Source organism: Pygocentrus nattereri, chromosome 22, assembly GCF_015220715.1.
Source record: "Pygocentrus nattereri isolate fPygNat1 chromosome 22, fPygNat1.pri, whole genome shotgun sequence".
Taxonomy (NCBI): domain Eukaryota; kingdom Metazoa; phylum Chordata; class Actinopteri; order Characiformes; family Serrasalmidae; genus Pygocentrus; species Pygocentrus nattereri.
Window position 1 is genome coordinate 24,741,867 of NC_051232.1, and position 20,912 is coordinate 24,762,778.

Here is a 20,912-nt window from a genome sequence, read left to right on the forward strand (position 1 = left end):
ATAAATAAATAAAAACGTGGCCGCTCTATACCAGAGCGCAGAACTACCACAAGGTAAAACGTTTGCTGTTATGTCCGTCACAAGCTTCACATAAAACATGGAGTGCCAACAAATTTTCCTAAAAGTGGCTAAATGTAACTACTGCATGGTATAAGGTGGAGCAGATAATTCAAATAAAAAGTTAAGTACAGTCTCAGTAGGAAATGTTCCCGTGAATCGCTATTAGTTATGTTTAGACACTTATACCCCAAATTGAAGGCCTAGCTCTAATAATGACAGCAAGGCACAGCTTTGCCTAGTGGAAAGACCACCTTTGCCAATAAGAGTGAGTATAGCTAAAGTACATGCAGAACTGCTTCACGATTAAGTAGAAAGTGCAGCTCTGTCTCAGCAGCACTGCTTTAGGGAACCATGATTTCTGATATTGGTCTACTTCTGTATCTGCAGCCAGACTGTGTTCTGAGGCTGTGGTTTATATTAGACCCTGTGGCCCAGTAGACCACCGCAGTGTACTGTTGTATTTTTATGGCCTGATACTACTGCATTTCGTTTGCGTTTGTGAACTGCAATAGCTAATGTACGACTCTGGTGTGTGAAATTTTTTTCAGACTGGATCACTGAAGAGACTTTTAGTGTTTTTTAGGGTGTTAAATGTCAGGATGAACTGTTTTACTCTTCTATTTGCTCAGGTTTCTGGCTTTACGGGCATTACTTTGTACTGTTAGGAGTGGGGGTCTGTATTTTTTAGAAGTAGCTAATATTCAGTAGCCCCCCCCCCCCTTTTTGAACAATAGCCAAAATCGGTCTTATTAAAGTATCAATCTTTCTGCATAAATCTATCCTTAAGATGTAAACCAAGTAGTTCAGAGTGGTTTTGATGTGAAATGGTAAATTGTAGAGAAACTAAGAAGTTGATTTCTTTACAGTAGTGGTGATCGTGGCTCATCTGGGGCAGTCATGGGCTGGAGGTTAGGGAACCAGCCTCGTGACCGGAAGGTCGCTGGTTCAATCCCCAGAGCCGACAGCACATGACTGAGGTGTCCTTGAGCAAGACACCTAACCCCCAACTGCTCCCCGGGCGCTGCGGATTGGGCTGCCCACTGCTCTGGGCAAGTGTGCTCACTGCCCCCTAGTGTGTGCGTGCTCACTAGAGTGTATGTGGTGTTTCACTTCACGGATGGGTTAAATACAGAGGTGAAATTTCCCCGTTGTGGGACTAATAAAGTTCTCTTAATCTGAAATCTCTCTGGATCTTGATACATTTTGGGCTAAAACTTTATTTCAAAATGATCATAAAACAATGTCTGAGGCACCACATTGATATCCATAGCTTGTAATAACTGTCTGTGAGGGACTTTTTAGAGGCATTAAACGCTTTAGACGTCTGGTTCCTATCACCACCACTGTGAACGAGTCTGAAGCCTTTACTGCAGTGCATTTCACACCAAACCACTCTGAATGACTTTTGCTTACATCTGAGCTATGAAGAAAATTTTGATAGATAGAGAAGTAGATACAATAGAGAAACAGCTGATCCTATAACTGGTTCAAATCTCTCTCACCTATTCTCTCTCTATGTCTCTCGCTCTTCCTTCTCCCTTATTCTTCACTTTCTCTCACTCTAGTGCCTCTCGTTTTACTTTCTCTCTCTGCTGCTTTTTATAACCTTGTGTCAGATGAATAAATTCCCCTCTTTTGCATGTCAGGGCTTTATTCTAATTAACATTTAATGTTTTACCTTTCTAATGAGGAAACTTAATTAATATGCGCACTGTTCTCCTACAGCTCATCTAACACAAGAGGAAGTTATTCAGAAGATTTATACTGTGTGTTTTTTGACTGTTATTTCTGTGATGGTGACCTTCTGGTCTAATGAAGTTGTCTGGGCTTTGCAGCTGCAGAAAAGGGAGCGCTCCTGCCGCTTTTTCGTCCAGGTATTTGAGACCTCCCCTTTACTCTTTTACCATCAGCCCATCCCTGTTCGTTCATTTAGGAGAGTATTCCAGTGTTTTTCAACCCAGTCTCTATCTGCTGCATCTCTTACGTACGGTCAATTACCTCATTTCAACATGTTTTCCCAAACTTAGAAAAGAGAGAAAACCTCTTCACATAAAACTCACTCAAAATAGAAGCCAATCAGCAGCTGCTGAACTCCGTCAGTAAAAACGTATCACTTTTTAAGTAAAGCTGTACATCTGTTTAATTCACTCTGTTAGAGTTTGGACTAGCTTTCCTACTCCTGTAATATACTGTAATATATTGAAATTACCGCTCATGGTAATTCACAGTGTGATACAGATGCTGATTGGAGATTAGACGTGGATAGAGAATAGGTTGAAATACGATGGTGTATTCTTTTACCTCTGTGTTTTGTGTATGTATTTGTATGTGGCACCTCATCCCCTGCCCTTCATTCATCCAGGGGTCATGTTGTGTCTTGTTTGCATTTTTTCCCGGGTCAGGCTGCCATCCTTTGAGGCCTTAAACTAAAACGTAACCTCCACCTCTGCAGATTGCTCATAATAGTCCGCCGTCTAGAGGGTCACAACTGCACGCCATGCATGCTAAATTATGAGCGTTTTCCTTGCTCATTATTCACTTTTGTGTTGTGAAGGCCTCAAAGTTTGACCCTTACTACTGCAAGTGCATTAGAATGAGTGAAAATCTCCAGTCACTGGTCTGAAGCCGGTTTTACCAGTTCATTAGCCATCATATCCAGATTTAATTAGTTTTCATCTTAATATCATGTTAAGTAATTTGATCTTCGAACAACAAGACAACCATGATCCACGTTTGGAATTATTGTTGGGACAAAAGCAGTCATGCTGGATTTGCACTCAACCCACCTGTGATGCTTTTCTCATCTGTTTTGACATCAAAATAAAACCTTTAATCTAGAGTTGGCATTTTGCTGTTCTACTACATTGGAATAACCTTCTTATTTTACACATTCAAACACATTTACACACAGTTTGCATTCTGTAAATTTCTAAGCATGTTTGAATGTGCCATTCTGGCTTTTTTTAGATATCAAAACTGTTCGAATACAGCGTAATAACGTATTTGCATAATGTCATATTTATGTGTTTATTCACATTTACATTCATTTTACATTCTATAAATTTGCATGTCAGATTTTCTTAGACATCAAAAAGTAGCCCTTAGACTAGTTCTCACCTTTTGCTGTTTAATTCCAAGGTGATTATGTATTTGACATAACGACTATTATTCATTTAATCCCATTCACATTCAGTTTACATTCTGTAAATTTCTAAACAGGTCTGAATGTACTCTTCTGACTTTTTCAATGTCAAAATCTAGCTCTTAATCTAGTTCCCACCTTTTGCTGTTTAATTGAAAAGTCATTACATATTACATTACATATACACCGTTATGTATTTAAGCCCATTTACATTCTGTTTACATTCTCTACATTTCTATGTAGTTCTGTGCACTTCTGACTTTTCTATCTGTTTAGATATCAAAATAGAGCCCTTCATCTAGAGTTATTGTCTTGCTTTTTTGTTACATTGTAATTACACAACTATATAAGTAATTATAGTTATTAATAGCAGTTTATATATAGTTCAATTCATTTTACATTCTGTACATTTCTAAACAGGTTTAGATCAAATTAAAATCATAAATGAATATTCCTCTTCAAAATGCTCTGAGTGAGAAATAATCACTCATATAATTCATATAAAATTGCACCCTGTGATAACTGTGGGTTCTAAGGATTAAAAATGACTCATATTAAGATGCCAGCACAGCAATTAATTCTGTCCCTGTTCAGATGCCTTTCGCTGGAGGCGAGAGGAGCGGCAGTGACTGGAGAAGCATGTGTATGCATGAAGGTGTTGTGAAAAGTCCTCCGTTAACTGTTACCATGTGGGCTGGCTGTGTATTAACACATGGCAGATGAAAAGCTCTCTGCCTGTGCGTTATGAGGGATGACTGTGTGTTAATGCTCCTTCTGTATGTTTGCTGACTTGTTTTATAATTCCTCATCGAACTAGTTTGAAAGCACTTACCAATGTATTGTTTATTCACCCTTTGGATCTGTATAATGTATATATTCATTAGGCCTGAGTAGCATGTGAAAGTGTAACTGCAGATCAGTAGGACCTTTACGCTGCATATATCAGTGAAAATGCATTGGAAAGAGCAAACGAGTGAATTTTAGACTGTGTAAGATGTTTTGCTGTTTTATGATGTGAATTAGTGGCAACTCATTCTAACTAAGGGCTTTAGCTCATATACAGATGGAGGAGGAAAGATTCCATTTCCTCTTCTGCTACTGTTGTTTATTTATGGACTTTTACTTTCACTATTTCACTCAGTAAGTTCAACTTAATGAGAAACTGTAATGTATAAATGTGTTTTTCTCAAAATATGTACATTTAGAGTTGATTCATTCTGTATTCATTTCATCACGTTTGATGATTTAAAGATATCTGATTGACAGACCAGCTTCAGCACTGCTTTGACATGGCTAGCTATCTAAAGATGTAGCCTAGACCACTAACTAGAGATTGCCTGACACTTTCTCAGATGTGCTACATATGCAGTTGTATGCAAAAGATGGGACGCTAGGGGTGTAACGATGCACTCTGCTCATGATTCGATTCGATTTGATTCACCATACTAAGTTCATGATTCAAGATTTTCTTTGCGATATTTGAAACAAAATTTGAATGAACAAAAATTAGGAATGAATGCAAAACGATGCATTGGCTGGTATATGGTTTTAAACCAAAAACCTGCAGTTGAAGGAAATTACTAGGAACAGAGGATAAAAACTAAAACAAATATTCTAGTGTAGCTTCAGCATATATTAAATATCAAAGTGAAAACTTTTTTTTCTGAAGATTAACACTTCAAATGATGTCTTTTCTTGTACAAAATGTAAAAATTAGCATTTAATTTAGACAGAAAGAATGTGTCCTCTCCTGCAATTAAAAGAATTTAGAAGGAAAAGTGAAAATTGTGACCGAGTGATATTGTGAAGTACTTTTCGTCAGACAGCACGTGGTGCCTGTTTTCAGAGGTTTCAGAAATTTTACACTATCCTCGACATCACTGCTGTTGAGGCCATCCAGAGCATAGATTTCACAGGCATTTTGACGTGTCATGGCTGCTTGTTGTTCAAGGCAACAAGCTATTCCGTTCATTTTTACATTTACGGCATTTGGCTGACGCTCTTATCCAGAGCGACTTACAATTTGATCATTTGATGACATCCAAACTGAGTTTATGCAGTGTGATCTGTAGCACTGTTTAGCTGCGAGCACGGCGGTGGAAGAAGGCTGCCAATGTTATGCCTCTTACTTGACCCAGCAAGCGACTGACGTGGTGTACACCTAAGATTACTTGGGCGTGCTACCTCCACCAAAAAACTGACCGAAGTGTGGATGCGGCAGAATGGTGTGCGTGGGCTCCAGCGTGGTAACTAGAAGCCGAAATCTATCAATATCGTCAACACATGGGATCGTGATGTATGGTGTGCAGGTGTGGGTGAAAGCAGCTGTGCCCTCTGGTGTTCAAAAATGTAACTGCGTTAGATGGCATAATAAACAGAACGTACTTGTTATCGTCCATGTCCGCGATGTTCATCTTCACATTTTTGTAAATGAAATGTATGAGATGTGGGTGTATAAAGAACCTTTTAAAGATGTAAACTTTCACATAATGCAATGGTTCTTTACTGCTTCAAGGGTTTCTGCTAGAACCTTTTCTTTATGTGGACACATCTCATCTTTTACATCTCTTACAGTTGTGGGTAGAGTCTGCTTAGGCCAGTTCTGTTTAAAGTGCAGATTCTATAATGTAGTTTACAACCACGTTTTTGGTCGTGAAGACAAAACAAAGCATTTTATAGACTTGAATTGTATTAAAAGTTGAATCTATTGTGTAACAGTGGTTGATGCTTCATGTAAGATTTCAAAAACTAGCAACACAGGATGCCTGAGCTTGAGCCTGCACTGCTCTTTTAGCTACACGTCAACTCTTCAGTGAGTCAGTGTGAGGAGTACAGCATTGTCTGTGTGTGAGCCGCTGCTGGCTGTAGTCAATAAGTACATGATGTGGAGAACGGGGTGAACCAGCAGGAGTCAAACAGGCCAGACTGAGAGGGAGAGAGAGGGGGAGAGAGAGAGAGAGAGGGCCAGGTGTGAGTGAGGATTCAGCACTGATGAATGAATTATTGATGCGTTACACCATCTATATTTCAAATCCGCTGCGGATATATATACACTGCAGTGAAAAACAAACACACTCTGCTTTAATACGTGCTAGTGCTTTAATGTTTATGTGGACAGTCAATGTGTTAATGATGCATTTACATAATAAATTATTCATGTAGTTAACAAATTGTAGTTTATACATTTGAATTATAGTAGTCCAGGCTGAAGCCCAGCTGTAGTGTGCTGTATGCTACTGTAATAGAATCCATGACTGCAGTGCTATCATTCATATATAACATTTAAATAGCCTTTAAAGCGATAATTTCAACACCTTCAGCTTATCGTCCAGCAGAAAACTAATAAAAACAGCAAAGTGGAAAGCTCCAGTGAAAGCCTTCACTGTACCAGGAATCCATGAGCTGACTGAGAGTAAGAGGCTGTATAAATTATATATTTGATATATACACTCGCTGAGCACTTCATTAGAAACACTGCTAATACTGGGTTGGGCATCTCTTTGCTGTCAAAACAGCCTCAATTCTTTATGGCATGGGTTCCACACAGTGTTGGAAGTTCTTTCCAGAATTCATTGAGATTGTGATCCATTTGTGGGCTTTCATGCTGTGAATCTCCTTTTCTGTTACTTCCCAGTGGTGCTCTGTTGGATTCGGATCTGATGACTGGGCGGGCCACTGAAGAACACCGTTTGAGACAAATTTTGCTTTGTGACATGGTGCATTATCATGTTAGACATAGCTATTAAAATACTGTAAATTGTGGTCATGAAGGGATTCACATGGGCTGTGGCATTCAAGCGATGATTGATTGGTATTAACAGACTTAAAATGTGCCAAGAAAACATTCCCCACACCATTACACCACCTCCACCAGCCTGCCCTGTTGACACAAGACAGGCTGGGACCATGGATTCATGCTGTTGGCACTAAATTCAGACCCTGCCATCCGTGTGCCTCAGTAGAAATCAAGATTCATCAGACCAGGCTAGGTTTTTACAGTCTTTAACTGTCCAGCTTTGGTGAGTCTGTAGCCTCAGCTTTCTGTTCATGGCTGACAGAAGTGGAGCCTGACATGGACTTCTGCTGTTGTAGTCCATCCACCTCAAGGTTTAAAGCGATAACACCTCACTGTCCATTCTGAGATTCTTTTTTGCTCACCACAATAGTACAGAGTGGTTATCTGAGTTACTGTCAGCTCGAACAAGTCTGGCCATTCTCCTCTGAGTTCTGTCATCAACAAGAGAAAGGGAGAGAAAGTGTGTGAGAGAGAAAAAGAGAATAAGACGAATGACAGAGACATACAGAGAGAGAGAGAGAGAGAGAGAGAGAGAGAGAGAATGGGAGAGAGACGGTGTAAGATAGAGACCAAAATGTTGGCAAACCAAGAGAGAGATAATTAGAAAAGGGGAATAAGAAATACAGAGACAGAGAGAATGTGTGTGTGTGTGTGTGTAAACTGTGGTATTGATTAAGCAGGCTGGATCTGGGACTATAATTGATTAGGGAAATGGAAGCACTTTCTCTGCACACACGCTCGGCTGTATGAGTGTGTTCAGAAGACAAGTCAGACCGCTTTAGTGTCAGTTATATCAGAGCTGTACAGTGCAGCAGTACTGTCACTCAGAACAGCTAATAACCAGAAAGATCCCAGTTGCAGGGCTCTAATTGTGACAGAGGTCTTGTGGGGGATGTTTCACAATGTGTTTGTGAGTATGACCAGACAGGAGTCATTTAACTGAATGATTTTTTTCACCTAGAAGCTGACAATTTGCTTTGGCGAGTACATCTAACAGACTGCTTTTTCATAGTTAATTACTTCAGATATTTTGTCTTCTTGGTATAAAACTGAATAGGTCATCAGCAGGCAGGTTTGGTGGGTCCCTTAAGAAGTAAAACCAAATCACAATTCAGTTTCCATGAGAAATTAAGAAAGTTCTGGTTGGATATTGGTGATATACACATGAGCCAATAGGCCCATGTTTGCGTATTTATTAGCATGGTTGCTAACAACATTTTTGTGTGTTGCCAGCTTAAAGTCGTGGACATCTGAAGTTTCTCTTTGACCTTCTCTAGTTTTAAACCTGCATGCTGTAGCATTATTCAAGGAGAGGAATATGATGTCAATTCAAAGGCTGCAATTCATGTCTTGGCACTTATGGAAGTTATAGATTATTCATCATGAATAATTATCCATGAAAACAGTCATCTCTTCAAGTCCTGTAAACTGCATCACAGTTTAGGTACTAGTGTTCATGAAAGTTGTAGTCGCTCGATCACTAAAGATCGAATGCAAGTGTTTTGCATTGCATTTGCAAATGTACACAAAGGGCCTCATGATGTGCAGAATGCCTATAATTTGTTCAGGTTAGGGCTATAATGGTGTATGTAAATTCAGCAACAGTTTGAGATTTTAATGTAAGTCAGTAGGACAGCCTCTCTAGATTTTGAGGCATGCTTTGCTGTGTTTACTGCATTTGTAATCTTTAGCTTATAAAGGATGCATTTGAGGTCAAAATCCTGCTGGTGTGGATTTCATCTATTTTAATAATGCACAATAATGCTACTTGATTGCTAATACTTTGCCCTTTTGGGGAATCTGGATTAGTGTTATTAATTAATTTCACAAAGCACAATCATTTAAATCTGTTACAGGCTACCTGTTTCTCAGAGTTGCAGTGATGGACAGCACCAGTGCACCAGTGCAACCTGCTCAAAAGCTAATGTACAGCCCTGTATAGATGTAGCAAGCTATGTGTGTTACTAGGAGCTAGCTAGGCTAATATTGTTAACATTGTTTGGGTAAGCTACTCTCAGTGTACATCATACAGCACTACTCAGATTCGACTATGCCACCGAAAGAGAGAGATATTGTGTGTGTGTGTGTGTGTGATGGAGTAAGACATTCATATGGATAGACCTGCATGGCTGAAGGCCCTGAGTCCTTTCCCCGAGCTCTAGCCACATAATCTCTGTGTCCAGCTATGCCTCATTAACACCGTCTGTGTGTGTGTATGTGTGTGTTTGGAGGACTGGATTGGCAGCATCCATTTTGGTAACATAGGATATTATGGTTGTGTTCCAACTCTCTCCCTCATTAGAGGCTATATTACCCGGACACGAGAGATGGACCTCCAAAAGGCCTCTCCAAAATAAATGCTGGCGTACAGTGGAGCACAAACAGTGGCTTTATTTTCCCTTTGTTTACTCTGAGGCCAGCTTTACATGACGAAACTTTCGCAACTTGTTGCTGGTTCGAAGTTGTGAGACACATCATTTCAATAATATCTCTGTCATCAGAGTCAAATCCAACACTTTCGATTATTCCACCAGTTAGCAAGACTATGGGCTAGTATTATTCTGGGTATATAGAATCATTATAGTTGTATCAGATCCAGTTTATTGGCTTCATACAGCATTGCTATTGGAGCAAAATCTCCTTTCTAAAAATTTGTGAATTCACTGCAGAGGGAAGTTAACCCCCTAGATGGCCAGGGCCCACTGAACCACACTTCTATAACCTAAGAATAGCTCTGTCAGTTTCCCTTGAAGTCTCTGTAGTTATTGAATCATACGACTCAGTATGTAGTAAGTCTGGGATTTGAGGGGGTTAAAGTAGTAAGATTTTATTAGCAATTTGAACCGTCTCTATTGATCCATTCACCTTAAAATCTTCACACAGTATGCAGGGCAGCTAGTGTTTACCGTATTGTGAAAAACAGTGTTGACAGCAACATTATGCTGTCTAAAATATACAAAATAACAGCAATTAAGTATTTATATGACTTCGCACTCTGGCAGGTGCTTTTATTAAAAATACAATTAAATCATGTTTACCAATTAAATAATGTAAAATAAGCCAAAGTAGAGTTAGGAGTCTTGCCCAAGGACTCTTATTGGATAGCAGGGAATCAACACTATATTACTATGTCATATTGTTCTTAAGGAGTGTGAGATTCAAAAACCTATTATAAAGCTATATAAAGAATGCTAACAAAGCAGACCAAACATTAGCCAAAAGCAGTTGTTCAAACAGCTGACTAGCTTCAAGCTAATTAATCATTGACAAAGCACCCAGTGTTTTGTTACACACTTCTATAACATAAGAATAGCTCCATTAGTTTGCATTGAAGTCACTGTAGTTACTGGCTTATAAGCCTGTGTATGAAATAAACTTGGACTGTTAAGGCGTTAAGCTTCCTTCTGAAAATAGACCATTAGAACCATGGGAATTAAAACCTAATGGTTTTGCTTTCTAATGGGAACCATGCGAGTCCTTCGCACTGCGATATCAACCCATCGTTCTGTGCTCAGACTGGGTGCTTTATGACTGATAATGTTCTTTTGGTTTAGTTAAATCTGGATCAAATAAATATAAATCAAATCATATAAAACAACAATAACAAAGCAGAACAAACACTATTACAAGCAGCTGCTCAAACATCTTGAGGGTTAACATGAGTTAGTTAAGCTAACTAGTTACCAGTGAGTAAGCAGTTGAAATAGCCCTATTTAGTGTGATCTGCATTTAATTGGCTGTTTCCTGAAACGTGTCAAAAGATTGAGATGGTTGTGACTGTTGTGGTTGAGTTTCAAACAAGTTCTGTGTGAGTTGCATGTGCTTTACATCATGCTATACGTTTATGTTTCTAACTAAACTTTCCTATAAGTCAGGCTGAGACATTTGATCACATTGTATCCTGCTTGATCGGTCACTGATGGTCCTTTTTCCTGAGCTGTGTCCAGGTTGAAATCGAGATTGGCCATTATCAGAGGGGTTTAGCCGGGGCTGTTTCCAAACCGCTGGCTTCGTCTAAATTGTTAAATTGAACTTGCACTTTCTCTCACTCATACACATCCATACGTACATACACACACAGTACAGGTGCCCTTTGTGCGGGCAGCTGAGTGAGACTGTAATGGGGACGTAAAGTTTTACATGCGTAGCTGTATTATAGATGGGGTTTATGATTATGAGCGCAGCCTCTGAAAGACTAACGCATTCACACAGCGTGTTATTACTGAAGAATACAGCAGCCTGCAGCCACACACTTAGCATATACAGAGAGGGGGGGTTAGAAATGAGAGGGATGAGGGATAGAGAAGGAGGGAAGAAAAAGAGAGGGGAATGAGAGAGAAGGAGAGGGTGAGATAGAAGGGAGATGGAGGAAACAAAAGAGAGCGAAAGAGAGGGAGGAGAATGAGAGAGAGAGAGAGAGAGAGAGAGAGAGAGAGAGAGAGAGAGAGAGAGAGGGAGATATATAGAGAGAAAGAGAGATGTATTTGCTGAGATGGAAATGGGATGGAAAGAAAGAAATGAATAGAGACAAGGGTGAGATGGAGAGAGAGAGAGATAGAGAAAGGAATGGGGAAATAGTAGGAGAAAAGGATAGGGAAGAAGAAAGGAAAAGAACCATGGAGAAAAAGAGAACAGAAATGGAAAAAGGAAGAATGGAGCAACAAAAGAAACGTCTATAGAAAACAGGGAGAACAAGGGAGAGAGAGAGAAAGAGGAAGAGTTCACACACACACACACACACACATGTATACATACATATACATATATATGTGTGTGTGTGTGTGCTCATATAAGCATATCTGTAATCTATAATGATTCATTATCTCAGTGTAATTTCCAATGGAACATTGATGCAACATGCATCAGTCATAACAGGAAAACAGTCAAATAAAAATGATTTTATCGATTGACTCACAAAACAAACTTGCTTAACCCCTTAAATGGCCAGGGCCAAAATTTTGATTACACAGTTCTATAATCTAACAATAGCCCAGCCAGTTTGCATTCAAGTCCCTATAGTTACTGAATAAAAAGCCCAGTAATAAGTTTGGAATTTCGCAGAATGAAATAAATATGCAAAGTACTAAAACTAATAAGATGTGTGTTTTTCATTGCAGATGTTTTTTTTCCCCCTCAAACTTCAGCCTAATAACATGTTAGTGGCTCAGGCAGCATTCACAAGCTCTCTGTTTTGATTTTAATGTATTTTTAATGCCGCACCAGTCAGAGACTTTTAACTTTAGCTCACTTGTCAATCCGCCCCTTTCACTTGATATTTTCACTTAATTAGCATGATACCGTAGAGATGATTGTGAAGAATGAGCAGAAGACGCTGCAGAGGCCAAACGAAGCTCCTTATTTGGGAAAACATGTGACGCACAGGTGGTATTGAGCTTGAACCACTAAAGAGGACAGTAAACTAAGGGCTGCCACGAAAGCAAATCATTCTAAGAAAGGCATTATCCCAATTTAGACCTTTTTTCCCGACTCAGTGTCCATGTTGCAACCACTCGACTACCACCTGTGTCCAGAGGCTCCTTTGGAATAACCTTTGCTATAATAAGCATTGCTGAAGTAATTTGACTGATTCAGGTTTTGGAAGTATTTTAAATCAAGAATTTTGTTGTTAGCTCTGTAGGTTAGACCTGTTTCTCTCTGGTGGTCTACATGCACTGTGGTGTTGCAGGTGCCTGGGCTGATAGAGGCTGGGTGATATCAGTATGTATGAAGAGGGACACCAAGACCAGCAAGACCAGAATAAACACCCAGTCTCCGTTTTGCAGTCTGTTTGAGGCTCTCGCTTCCTCCATTAATCTCTGAGATGCTTGGATGCATCCCTCATGGCTCTCTCTGCCCCAACAGAGCTTTCAGCTGTGTGTCTGTGTGTGTGTCATACAAAGAAAGTCAGACAAAAGTTTTCTTCACTCCTTTTCTCCTCTTCCTTTCTTGAAGGTCATTAGTGGCGCCTTTGCCAGCAATTGAACTTGAACCCCGAGGGGCCAAATTTGTCGCCATGGCCGCAAACACCCAAACAATAACACTCGGTCACAACACGGCAACACACCACTTAACATGTACTGGAGTGTGTCGGAGCCGACGGGGCTGCAGCGGTGAGTGTTGGAGGGCAAGAGCACAGAGCAGACATGGATGCTGAAAAGAAAGGATCAAATGAACCGAACGAATAAAAGTAGAGAACAGAGTAAGAAGAGCAGACGCTCAGCATATTAACCTCTTGAGTTAGCAGTAACAGGAACGGTCGAGTCTGTTGAAATCCCGTGTTTTTGCCAAGATACCAATGCAGGTTCTGCAACACTGAGCATCAAGCGATATTATATCATTATGATATTTTTCAACAGCGCACAATAGATGTGCAAGGCTGCCAGCAACTTTGAAATGCTACAGTCAGATCACTTGCTTATTACTTTAGATGACATAAAGCGCAGTGCAGTTGCAGTGTAAGTACGCATTAATAAGCTCCAATCCTGATCTTTTAGAACAGATCAGGAGATCTGTAGAAGAGATGGGCTGTTGGAGGGGGCACCTATAGCCCATATTATTGACCAGTAGGTCATGCTTTGTGAAAAGCATGCATGAGGAACTGATTATAAGAAGCATTCTAGCCTGTTTTGCATCCGCTGTAGAAACACTTCATTCAAATAGAGCAATTTACCTGGAGAGTAATTCGGTCTGCCTTTCTATCTGTTACTAAGGTCGTGTCTTCATTAATATCAGAAAAAACAAACACAGATTTTTGAGAAATGGCCATTTGCAGTGCAAATTCTCCTCCTTAGATCATTTACTTTTGTTCAGTTGTTCCATTTGCTTGCCAGACTTTGCATATTATGAAGCTTTGTACTCAATTCAAATGACTTTGAGCTCAGGAGTGGCATATGAATGAGTCAGGAATGTTATTTACAGCAGGAGCAAAATATGTTTGAATATTTGTGATGCTCCTTTTCTTTCTTTAGGGGAAGTGAATCACAAAACTCATTCTCTTCTGTTTGATCAGAACGAGCGCTTCGGGCTCTGACAACCTGCTCCGTTAATTTCGTGGCGTGACGAATTTGCAGCGTGGCGCGGAGCGCTGCTTTTGATTCGCTAATGCGCTTTGTGGAAGATGAGCCGCCTTTCTCTGAGTTTTGTTTGTGTGGCTTTGCCAGATCCACCGCGTTGACACATGTAGTTTTATATCGGCATCAACAAAAGCTGAAGAGGTTCCTGTCAGAATCGAAAGCAGGCGGCCATATGTTTCCCCCCGCTGTGCCTCGGCCCGAACACAAACAATCAGAATGGAATGAAAGGAAGCAGGCTGAAGTGCTTAGCAGATTTCAGATGGGTTCGTTCTGATTTGGCACAAATTGGCCACGTTATTTTAATCGACATCATTTATGATGTTAAGCAGGTCGCAGGGGTGTCCAGTTTGGGGTTAAATGTGGACGGACTGACCGCTGAACTCATTAAGCTCTCAGTGGCCAAGCTCTATGGGCCTGATCCTGAGCCAGAGAGTGGTCATTACTGACAAATTACCTGAGCTCTGACCAGCTGAGCCTGAGCCAATGTGTCGTCATTATGTCGTATTTTAAGTATTACAAAAACCAATGAAAGCCGATATTGCTGATTGGTGGCTGTATATGCGCAGCCACTATATTCAGATCATTCTAAGCACTTGTATTTCACAACATGGATGATTTTGCAGGAGGTGCAATGCGAGCATATCTAAGTTAAGAGAGAAAATAGGCAGCACAATAATGAACAATGCTAGATAAAAGACTGTAAACATTATTTTACACATGAATAAAATCAGGAGAGTTTTTCCCAATAATAAGCAGCACATTTGTATTGAGCAGTTGCGGTATTCATGTGTAAATGATGTGCAATTCCATGTTTACTCAATGCTAGCAAAGCCAAAATAAACAGGAATACCAGGAAAATCCATGAAGATGACAAATTAGGATGAGGAATTAACTACACAAGTAATATTGCTCTAGCAAATGCTTAATTCAGCCTGTTAACTGCTTGATGAAGTAGTAATAATAGCCAGTTAGTTGTAATGATTTGTACATTTGTATTGTTAATTAATGATATTAGCTTAAATTGTTTGTTGGCTACACTATATGGCCAAAAATATGTGGACACTTGACCATCACACCTACATGAGCTTACTGGACATCCGTTTTCAGAATAAAGGGCATTAATATTGCTGCTATAACACCCTCCACACCTCTAGGCTTTCCACAAGATTTTGGAGGGTGTCTGTGGGAATTTGTGCCTATTCACTCAAAGGAGCATTTTGTGAGGTCAGACACCGATGTTGTAGGAGAGGGTCTTGCTCACAATTGATGTTTCAGTTCATCCCAAACATATCCAGTAGGGTCGAGGTCAAGGCTCTGTGCAACCTACTGAAGCTCCTTCACGCTTTCAACTCTTACTCCATAGGGTCTTCCTCAAACTGTTGCCCCAAAGTTGGACGCATATAGTTTTCTAATATGTTGAGTATGCTATAATATTACCATCCTTCACTAGAACTAAGCAGCTGAGCCCAAACCCTGAAAAACAGCCCCAGACTATTATCCTGGGTGATTCATAACTCCCCAGTCCTTTGGCGGCATGCGCGACACCACCAGCCAACACTTGGCATTGCACATAGTGATCTTAGGTTTGTGTGCAGCTGCTTGGCAATGGAAAACCATTTGATGAAGCTCCCAACACATAGTTCTGGTGCTGATGTTGTTTCCAGAGACAGTATGCAAGTCTGTAGTGAGTGATACGACAGAGCCCTTGAGTTTATGTGCTCTACTGCTTCTGTTGTTACTCATAGATGCTCCCATTTTATAATAATAATACTTAAAGTTGTCCAGGGCAGATCTAGTAGGGTAGAAATTCCTGTGATGCTCATAGTAATGGTGGCATCCTATTTGCCACGTTTAAAGTCACCAAACTTTTCAGTACTGCCCTTTTTGCTGCCAATGTTTGTCTATTATGACTGCATGGCTATGTGCTTGATTGATGTACCTGTTGTATGGGTGCGACTGAAACACCTGAACTCAACTATTAAGAACTTTGTCTACATACTTGTGGCCATATAGTGTACATTAACCCTGTAACTCCAGAGTAAAACTAAAGAAGCAAAACATGTCTTTGCTGATGGACTATGTGTGGTTTCAGGGAGAAAATTAGAATCAGATTTTTCACCAAGCTATCACTTTAAGCGCTCTGCTCAAGGGCATGATGGCAGTAGCTATTAGCTATTATTGAACCCAGGACATCTTCAGCCGCAGTCAAGTCGCCTGACCGCTGAGCTGCTAGCGGTCAATCGTGGCCACTGCTGAAGTACCTCGGCACTGGGCTGATTTTCAGGCTGTAATCTGCTTGTGTTGGCGGTGGGACATGCAGGATCAGGCGTGTAATCCCTTATAGCAGCACAGCCCTCCTCAGGCCAGCCTAAACCACACAGCAATCCCACAGCAGCCTAGGTAAAAGAGCTTAGAATCTCGAGGGTCTCTGGGGGCTGACAGGGGACAGCTTACAACCGAGAAAGCAATACCAGGCTAAACATGGTGCTAGTGGGAATAATCAAATTGCTGCTTTTAGTAGTGTTGTTGAGACTGTTGGGGTGTTATTATGGCATCAGTGATCAAAACTAGGAATTTATTACACAACTGTGTAGTAAATTGTGTAATTACATGTGTATATGTGTGTGTGTGTATATATATATATATATATATATATATATATATATAATATATATTGTCAAATGAATAAGATTAACATTGTCTTCTTATAAGTGGACAACATAGGCTTCATCAGAATATATTTTAGTTTAAAAGAATATAATGACATTATAGCATAGTCTACTGAAGGTGCACAAAGTTCTCCTTTAAAATCCATTTAAAAGCTGTATTTGAATGAGAGGGCTACAATCGTGGATGTTGTCATAGCAACATACAGCACACTAGAGCTAGTATGCAGTACTATAAATGGAAATAGGAAAATGCATTAACGACATTAAATCATAATTTATTGTATTGAAGTATTATTGATGCATTATTAATGTGTTATTAAATCATTACTACTGTATTCACATTGACAACATATTTATGCAAGGTAAATTGAATCTATAGCAAAATTTCTATAAATCTAGGCTCCTTAGGGGTAATTATCTCTTTAAAGAGATGTTTTAAGATACAAGTCTTTCACCGTACAGTAATACAACGCCGTTAATTTAACGGTTTAAACTGACATTCAAGCTGAGTGTAATCAGGCAGCATGTACTTCATTAGAATCTAAAATGAATTTCCAGACTGCATAAAGCATATATCTCTCCCTGGAGCATCCTCTGCAGCCATATACCCACAATTCCCCTCTCCTCATCAGCAGAGGCCATTTTCCCATCTCCCTCCAGCTCTGAAGAGGCTCAGTTCACACATTATAGCTTGATCAGTTTGTAGGCAGAGAGACAGAGAGACAGGCAGACAGACAGATGGACAGCACATTTTTTTTCCTTATTTGCCTGAGGTGTCTCTCCCCTACTGTTGAACAAACTCATATTCCCTTTCATAGCCCATTGATCAAAAACGCAGCTTAGCCAGGGGGCTTCGCGCGCCGCTCCGGCAGAGTCCAGCATTAAAGCGGCCCCCTTTTCCTCTCACAAACGCCTGATGATGTGCTCTCAAATGCCCGATGACTCGCATTTAGGATCAAGTGCAGCTTTCCCCCCACTTTGAAAATCCAACAGCCATAAACTTTAGTCCCGACTGTGGAGTTCCTGAAACCTCCTTTGAAGTGGGTAAAAATTAGGAATGTCTCTTGAAAGTTGCCTTAAAGATCCCAGTGAGAGCTGTCAGTTTTCTAAAGCTTTCCTTCCTTTTCTTTAAAAACATCTTTCCTTTTCTCACAGCCTCAGTGGTTGGTGTGATTTTCTTGCACACAGATTTTCTGACAAACAGACATTTCCCTAGATTTTGCACCCATTTCCCACACATGCATATGTATGTATGTATGTATGTATGTATGTATGTATCTACAGCACGCTGTAAAAAGGCACTAAAGCAAAGTTTAAAGTTATTTATCGTAGCGTTAAATGTGTTTCTGCCTGTATGAACACCTAATAGCATGGAAATAGCTACAAATAAACCTAAATGCAGTAAAATATAACAAGAATTTCTTGTTTTCAAATAAGTAGTTCTGCTGCATGAGCCTGTTAGAAGAACACAGGTTGGTCCAGAGCGCTTGATTTAGTATAATGAAGCACTTAGATAAACCCGATATTGGATGATACTGCAGTGAATATTGAGCTTAGATGAGGAAGTTTGGATGTATATACCCCCTCAAATGGCTAGGGTATGTGTGTGTGTGTGTGTGTGTGTGTGTATATATATATATATATATATATGTGTGTGTGTATATATATCAAACTTCTGTGAAATCAAACTGTCCACTTAGGACAGCAACACTGATTGACAATCAATTTCACAGCTGTTGTGCAAATGGAATAAACAACAGGTGGAAATTATTGGCAATTAGCAAGACACACTTAATAAAGGAGTGGTTCTGCAGGTGGGGACCACAGACCACTTCTCAGTACCTTTCTGCTTTCTGGCTGATGTTTTGGTCACTTTTGAATGTTGGTGCTTTCACACTCGTGGTAGCATGAGACAGACTCTACAACCCATACAAGTGGCTCAGGTAGTGCAGCTCATCCAGGATGGCACATCAATGTGAGCTGTGGCAAGAAGGTTTGCTGTGTCTGTCAGCGTAGTGTCCAGAGGCTGGAGGCGTTACCAGGAGACAGGCCAGTACACCAGGAGATGTGGAGGAGGCTGTAGGAGGGCAACAACCCAGCAGCAGGACTGCTACCTCCGCCTTTGTGCAAGGAGGAACAGGAGGAGCACTGCCAGAGCCCTGCAAAATGACCTCCAGCAGGCCACAAATGTGCATGTGTCTGCACAAACGGTTAGAAACCGACTCCATGAGGATGGTATGAGGGCCCGATGTCCACAGATGGGGGTTGTGCTCGCAGCCCAACACCATGCAGGACGCTTGGCATTTGCCAGAGAACACCAGGATTGGCAAATTCACCACTGGCGCCCTGTGCTCTTCACAGATGAAAGCAGGTTCACACTGAGCACATGTGACAGACGTGACCGAGTCTGGAGATGCCATGGAGAGCGATCTGCTGCCTGCAACATCCTTCAGCATGACTGGTTTGGCAGTGGGTCAGTAATGGTGTGGGGTGGCATTTCTTTGGAGGGCCGCACAGCCCTCCATGTGCTCGCCAGAGGTAGCCTGACTGCCATTAGGTACCGAGATTAGATCCTCAGACCCCTTGTGAGACCATATGCTGGTGCGGTTGGCCCTGGGTTCCTCCTAATGCAGGACAATGCTAGACCTCATGTGGCTGGAGTGTGTCAGCAGATCCTGCAAGATGAAGGTATTGAAGCTATGGACTGGCCCGCCCGTTCCCCAGACCTGAATCCGATTGAGCACATCTGGGACATCATGTTTCGCTCCATCCACCAACACCACCACGTTACACCACAGACAACCAGGTGTTGTAGGGAGGTCATACAGGCACGTGGAGGCCACACACAATACTGAGCCTCATTTTGACTTGTTTTAAGGACATTACATCAAAGTTGGGGGGGGGGTTTAGAAGCGGATTAGAAAATGGATGGATGGATGGATGGATGGACATCAAAGTTGGATCAGCCTGTAGTGTGTTTTTACACTTTAATTTTGTGTGTGACTCCAAATCCAGACCTCCATTGGTTAATAAATTTGATTTCCATTGATGATTTTTGTGTGATTTTGTTGTCAGCACATTCAACTTTCTACAGAACAGTAATTTGTAATTCTCAGTATTCACTGAGAATATTTCATTAATTCAGATCTAGGATGTGTTATTTGAGTGTTCCCTTTATTCTTTTGAGCAGTGTATATATACGTACATTGTACCTATACTCATTAGCCATCTTAGCATAAGGATCCACTATATAGGTGTACAATTACTGTAGTTGCACAATTTATCAACCCCGCTCTGTCATCCATAAATGGAAAGGAACCACCGTGTGGGTGTGTGTGTGTGTGTGTGTGTATATATATATATATATATATATATATATATATATATATATATATATATATATATATATATATGTGTGTGTGTGTGTGTATATGTATGTATGTGTATAAGTAGATGAGCGGATTTTCCCATTAGTATTCTCCTCACACATTTTGCCAGTGGCTTTTTAAATCTTTAATTGGGCTGGATTGGGTGGATTCCTCTGTGCTGTGCATCTTATTGGAGGCGTTAGGTGCTGAGCAGGTCTGAGTAATAGAGGTTAAACATTATTAATAGGCAATGAAACAATCTGCTGAGAGCAGGTACTTCTGTGTCAAACAACAAGCTACATTGTTCAGCCACCGGCCCCTCATTTGAATATGCAGATTTAGGTCCATGGGGTAAAGCTGAATTAAGGATGGAGCTGAATGTGATGACTGGTTTTTTTGGAAAACGTCTCTTTGGAGTGACACACCATCTCTTTAGAGGTCTCATATCCTGCATTTGTCTTGTTTCGTTTTTTTTTTTTTCCTGAGGTCCACTTATAGTATTTGTGTTGGTTTATGTACCACAACCAGTCATAATTCATTTTTACATAGCCATTTTCCAAACTTTATCTCGTTGAATTAAACAGTCTGCGTTTGTTACTGTCCCTTTAAGGCTGATATATGTAAATAAGATCAGTTCTGATTGGCTGCTTGATATTATGACTCATTTAAAAAGCAGTCTGGTCTGAAACACTCTTTATAACTTCTGTATGAGTGGGACTAAGCTGCTGTAGACTGAATAGGCAAACAAAGTATAAATGCAGTTTTTTGACATCACAAAAAAATTAAGTGAAAGGAACAAATGAA

General features: G+C 40.5%; 1 protein-coding gene across 17 annotated transcripts in view; it reads left to right on the forward strand.

Annotated features, from left to right (window-relative positions):
* Positions 1 to 20,912, forward strand: part of LOC108427443 (adhesion G protein-coupled receptor L3-like) — a 444,945-nt gene that overhangs the window by 331,111 nt on the left and 92,922 nt on the right. For 15 of the 17 annotated variants that reach the window (XM_037533074.1, XM_017697583.2, XM_017697582.2 and 12 more), the window contains one exon: positions 1,896 to 1,934. The exons of the other annotated variants lie outside the window; for them this stretch is intronic. In XM_037533074.1, the coding sequence (XP_037388971.1) occupies positions 1,896 to 1,934 (39 nt within the window). The remainder of the gene's footprint in view (positions 1 to 1,895; positions 1,935 to 20,912) is intronic. 17 annotated transcript variants of the gene reach the window in all.